The sequence below is a fragment of the Eimeria tenella genome, genomic scaffold, assembly GCF_000499545.2.
Source record: "Eimeria tenella Houghton genomic scaffold, Eth_scaff89, whole genome shotgun sequence".
In the NCBI taxonomy this organism is placed as follows: Eukaryota; Apicomplexa; class Conoidasida; order Eucoccidiorida; family Eimeriidae; genus Eimeria; species Eimeria tenella.
The window spans coordinates 140765-146257 of record NW_013543464.1 but is presented as its reverse complement, the minus strand read 5'-3'; the positions used below and the strand labels follow the sequence as shown (position 1 = coordinate 146257).

Sequence of the window (5493 nt, the reverse complement as noted above, 5' to 3'; positions counted from 1 at the left end):
TTTTCCTTTCATTTGTCGTTTTTGCTTCCTGAGCTGCTGCTGCTGCTGCTGCTGCTGCTTCCTCCTCTTCGCTCTCAGAGACGCAGCGCAGCAGCAGCGCAGCAGGGTCTCCCGGCAGCTCCAGACGCACCCGTACAGACACGGGTTCTTGCTGCTGCTGCTGTTGCTGCTGTTGCTGCTGCTGTTGCTGCTGCTGCTGCTCGTTGTGATACTGCTGGTGAAGCGCCAGGAGCCGCTGCTCCTCTTTGTGCAGCTCACGCTCCTCCTCCTTAAGCGCCTGCAGCTGCTGCTGCAGTTGCTGCAGCTGCCACTGCCGCTGCTGCTGCTGTTGCTGCTGCTGAAGTGCTTTTTGTTGCTGCTGCTGTTGCGGCTGCACACAGCAGGAAATGGAACACAGCAAGAACCTTTCTGCCTCCGGTATTGAGCTTAGGGTTTAGGGTTTAGGGTTTAGGGTTTTGGTGGAGTTCAATGGGACAAAAAGTGGAGAGACTTACAGAGGGAGTCGAGTGCTGCTGCTTGTGCTGCGGTTGCTGATCTGCGTTCTCGGTTGGATGGAGCTGCAGCAGCCGCTGCTGCTGCTGCTGCTGCTGCGGCAATTGCTGTCCTGCATTAACCCGCTTGGGCTGACTAAGTCTTTCCCAAAAGGGAAGTTGCTGTTGTTGCTGTTGCTGCAGCTTCGTCTTCCGTGCTGCAGCGCGTTGTGCTGCTGCAGGTGCTGCTGCTGCTGCTGCTGCTGCTGTCCGTACTCTTGGGCTGCGCTGCTGCTGCACTGGCAACTCGCTGCTTCTTCTGGCAGCAGCTGGCTGCAGGCCGCTGCAGAAAGAAGAAAACCGTTCCTGTGCCGAGTTCTGCTGCAGCGGCAAAGAGGTGCTGCTGCTGCTGCTGCTGCTGCTGCTGCTGGGGTGGCTGTGCTGCTGGAGGTGCTGCTGCTGATGCTTCTCCTGCTGCATTTTCTTGGGAGAAACTCGAGCTGCTGCTTCATACAGACTTTCTCTTAAAGGCGGAATGGGCCCTGGGGAGCAGCCACCAGCCAGCGGCGAGAGAAGGCCTGCGGGGCGTCTGCTGCGTGCTGCAGCATTTGCTGCTGCAGCAGCAGCATGCTGCTGCTGCTGCGCCTCCTGCTGCGTCTGCTGCTGCTGCAGCTGCTGCACCTCCCGATACTGCTCTTGCTGCTGCTCCATTGCAAACCGCACTTGCTGACGAGCAGCTGCAGCAGGTTGGAGCAGCTCCTCCTGCAGCTGCTGCTCTGGCTGCTGCTGCGGCTGCTGCTGCTGCGGCGGCGGCGGCTGCTGCGGCTGCTGAAGCTGCTGCTGCACCGCTTGATCGCGTTGCTGCTCTTCAGAGAGTTGGAGAGACGGGGTAAAAGACACCAACGGAGATGCCACCCGCGGATGCTGCTGCTGCTGCTGTTGCTGCTGCTGCTGTTCTTCTTGGTGTTTATGCTGCAGCCCTGGTTGCAGTCCTTCCTGTGCCATTAGCTTCTGCAGCCTCTGCAGCACATCAATAGATGAGTAGCGGTCCCGCTGCTGCGCCTGCTGCTGCTTCTGCCGCTGCTGCTGCTGCTGCTGTTGCTGCTTAGGTGGCCCTTCTAGTGCAGCTCTAAGAGCAGCAATTCTCTCTTTCAATTCCGTCAAAGACGGACACGAGCGCAGCCGCTGTTGCAGCGTGTTGGCTACTTGCTGCTGCTCCAGCTGCTGCTGCTGTTGTTGCTGCTGCTGTTTCTGCTGTTGCTGCTGCTGCTGTTGTTGCTCCTGTTGCTGCTGCTGCTGCTGGGAAGGCACGTGGGGAGCAGCCGCTGCCTCGTGAGCAGCTGCTGCTCGTTCCTCTGTTAAAGAGGCAATTCCCCATGCAGCAGCAGCAGCAGCAGGTGCAGCAGCGTTTGGTGTGCTGCAGTGTCTTGGCTCTCCAGCATGCTGGTGCTGCAGTTGCTGCAGCTGCTGTTCATGCTGCTGTTGCGGTAGCGGCTGCTGCGGTAGCGGCTGCTGCGCTAGCGGCTGCTGCAGTAACGGCAGCAGCGACTGCTGCAGCGGCTGCTGTTGCTGCGGCAGTAGGTGCTGCTGCTGCTGCTGCAGGCGCTGCTGCTGTTCCTGCAGGTGCTGCTGCTGCAGCAGCTGCTGCGCCAGAGGCTGCAGGAAACTGCTGTCTTGAGGCCTCATCTCTGGGCTACCTGACAGAGCCGCGGTACTCTGTGAGCTTCCAAGCAGCACCGACGAGTGCTGCTGCTGCTGCTGCTGCTGCTGCTGCTGCTTGTCGGCCTTGCTCGGTGGCTGCAGTGGGGAAGACAGCAGCAGCTGGTGCTGCTGCAGCGCAGCAGCAAACGCTGCAGCAGCTGATTGCAGCTGCGGGGAAAGTGCATTTTCCTCTCTTAGGTCACTAAGAGAAAGGGGTCTGCTTCTGGGCGTATGACGGGCGAAGGCATCTACTGCTGCTGCTGCTGCTGCTGCTGCTGCTGCTGCTGGCGTCGCAGCCAGTGGGCTTGCAGGCACTGCGGATGGACCACCTGCCGCTGCTGCTGCTGGTGTTGGTGCTGCTGGTGTTGCTGCGCTAATTGCTGCTAAGTGCTGCTGGGGTGAAAGCCTCTGATGCATGCTTGGCGGCTGCTCGACTGCTGCAGCCGCCTCTGCTGCTGCTGCTGCTGCTGCTGCAGCAGCCGCAACTGCTGCTATCCCTCCAGCTGAAGCAGGCGCCGCCTCGCTCTCCGTCTCAGCAGCTGCAGCAGCAGCAGCAGCAGCAGCAGAACCATGTCCGCGCCGAAGCCTGTTTCCTGCTGCTGTAGCAAGCAGCTTCTGTGCTTCTGCTCCAAATTCGCACGGCAGCAGCAGCAGCAGCTGCTGCAGCAGCAGCCGCGCCTGCTGCAGCTGACCCCCAAAGGCAGCACGCTGACGCCGCATCGCCAGCAGCAAACCGTGCAGCAGAGCCAGGAGGCTCTGCGCGGCAGCAGCAGAAAGCCGCGGCTGCTGCTGCTGCTGCTGCTGCGCGTGCCGTCCTTGCTGCTGCTGTTGCTGCTGCTGCACCAGCAAGGAAACTTCTGCACTTGGTGCGGCGGCAGAGGTGTCTGATAAGGGAGCTGCCTCAGCAGCAGCTGCTGCTGCTTCTGCGTCTTCTGCTGCTGCAGTTGCTGTTTCTGCTGCCGGCTCGGCTGCTGCTGCTGCTGCTGCTGCTGCTGTTCCTGCTGTTGCTGCTGCTGCACCCGCCTCACAGGAGTGCAACGCACAGGGAGGCAGCAAACGAACAGCAGCAAGAACCCCTGCGGGTGTATACGAAGCTGGCCCGTGCTGCAGTGCCTTTGAGAGTACCTCTGCGCAGGAGCACTGCTGCTGCTGCTGCTGCTGCTGCTGAGGCGCTTGCTGCAGCTGCTGCGCGGGGTGAGATACGGGAGTCTGGGAAAGAGTCTGCTGCTCTTTCTCTATCGGCTTCTGCTGCTCCGCTTGGTGCTCTTGCTGCTGCAGCTCTGCCTGTTGCTGCTGCTTCTCCTGGAACTGGGCCTCTTCATGTTGACTTTCAGCAATTAAACTGGAGGCCACTTTTTCTTGCTGCTGCTGCTGCTGCTGCTCTTGGTGCTGTGGCGGCGTCTGCTGTCCCGCTAGCTCGCCCAGTATAGCCCACCGGAGTTGTAGAAGTGTCTGCTGCTGCTGTTGCTGCGCTTGTCGCTGCTGCTGCTGCTGCTGCAGATTCTCCATTTTTTGCTGCTCCTCCATTCTCGAGCGTAAGTCCCAGGAGCAGCTGCTGGCGCTGAGTGCCGCTGCTGCTGTTGCTCTTGCTGCCGCTGCTGCCGCTGCTGCTGCAGCAGCACCTGCTGCTGCTGTATCTTGCTGTTACAGCCGCTGTGAAGTGCTGCTGCAGCTTCTTATGTCAAAGGGCTAACCGGGTATCTGCCGCATGGAGCGTGGCTGCGCTGCTGCTGTTGCTGCTGCTGCTGCTGCTGAGGCCGCCTCGGTGTCTGTCTCGCTGCTGCAGCTGCTGCTGTTCGCGGCAGCAGCAGCTTTCAGGCTAGCAGCAGCAAATGGTAGTAAATGGAAGGCAGCAGAAGGAGAGCTGGGGCTTTAGGGTGCAGTAGAAGACAGCTCGCTAGCTCGACGGCCTCCTCAGTGTCTCTCCCGCTGCTGCTGCTGCTGCTGCTGCTCCTGCGGTTGCAGGTTCGCTTGTCCCTTCCCGTGAACAAACTAAAAACAATATAAACAAAACGGTGTAAAGTCACTGCAGCAGCAGCAGCAGCAGCAGCTCAGTCGCGGCGGCCAGTTTGAGTTGCGGCCAGCAGGCGGGAGGGACAGGACTTTTGCTCTTGCTGCCGCTGCTGCTGCTGCTGCTGCATGTCCTTCTTTGCCTCTCTCTTGCATTAAATGACAAAATAAGTTCAAACCCTATTTTGGAGTTTTAGGGAGTTCTCTAAGTGGCAGCAGGTGAGGCAACGAGCAGCGCCAGCCCCACGCAGTGAGGCCCAGCAACAGCAGCAGCAGTAGCAGCTGCTGCTGCTGCTGCTGTTGCTGCTGCTGATTTGCTTGAACAACCGGCTGTATAAAACCCTTGCGCGATCATACTTGCTTTGTTTGCTGCCAATGCGGCCGAGGCTGCTGCCTACACTGTTCAGGGACCAGCTTCTGCTGCTTCGGCTTGTCGCTTCTTCATATTGACTGCTCCTGCTGTTGCTGCTGCTGCTGCTGCGCTGCTGCAACAGCGGCCAGATCTGCTGCAAACGGCGTTTTCTTATCTGCAGCAACAGCATTGGTGGGAGCCCCAGAGGAGACAGAGGAGGATTGCTGCTGCTGCTCCCTCCGTCCCCGTTGTCCGCACTGCTGCTGCTGCTCCTGCTGTTGCTACTGCTGCAGCTGCTGCTGCTGCTGCACCAAAACAGCCCTTCTGGCTGTGGGCTTCAGCTGTACGGAAGGGCCCCACTGTTCCAGATACTCCTCTGCCTCGGCAATCTTGGGGCCTCCAAACCCTAGGCCTCGGCCAGCAAACCCTAAACCCTAAACCCTTGGCGTGAACTCAACGACGGCTCAGTCAGCATTTGCTGCAATGAGAGGGAGGGTAGACGACAGCAACAGCAGCAGCAGCAGCAGCAGCAGGGGACCTGGGAGCATCGGCTGCTGCTGTTTCCTGCGCCACCGCTGCAGCAGCAGCAGCAGGGCACAAGCTGCATGCAGCAACTCGCTGCGGCACCCACCGTAAGGGCAGCTGCTTTTTACGCAGCAGCAGCAGCAGCAGCAGCAAAGGCAGCTGCTGTTGCTGGTCTTGCAGCAGCGGCGGCCCGCATATATCAGCTGTTACCGGCGCTGCAGCAGCAGCAGCAAGCGCATCTGCTGTTGCAAGTACCGCTGCAGCAGAAGCAGTTGCTCTTCCTGGTTGTGCAGCAGCGGGGGAGCTGCTGCTGCTGGTGCTGCAGCAGCAACGGGCTAGCTGCTGCTGCTGTTGCTGCTGCTGCTGCAGCAGCGCACATACTAAGTGCTGCTTCTTCCTAGAGTCCACATGACGCCGCCTGCAACTGACCGCCGG

General features: G+C 60.1%; 2 protein-coding genes across 2 annotated transcripts in view; both read right to left on the bottom strand.

Moving 5' to 3' along the window:
* Positions 1–3698, bottom strand: part of ETH_00033150 (uncharacterized protein) — a gene marked incomplete at both ends in the record, with an annotated part of 7579 nt that extends 3881 nt beyond the window's left edge. Inside the window, 2 exons of the mRNA XM_013378491.1 lie at positions 131–370; positions 495–3698. Coding sequence (XP_013233945.1) covers positions 131–370; positions 495–3698 — 3444 coding nt within the window. The remainder of the gene's footprint in view (positions 1–130; positions 371–494) is intronic.
* Positions 3699–4814: 1116 nt separating this feature from the next.
* Positions 4815–5493, bottom strand: part of ETH_00033145 (longevity-assurance domain-containing protein, putative) — a gene marked incomplete at both ends in the record, with an annotated part of 1339 nt that continues 660 nt past the window's right edge. The window contains 2 exons of the mRNA XM_013378490.1: positions 4815–4939; positions 5072–5151. Coding sequence (XP_013233944.1) covers positions 4815–4939; positions 5072–5151 — 205 coding nt within the window. The remainder of the gene's footprint in view (positions 4940–5071; positions 5152–5493) is intronic.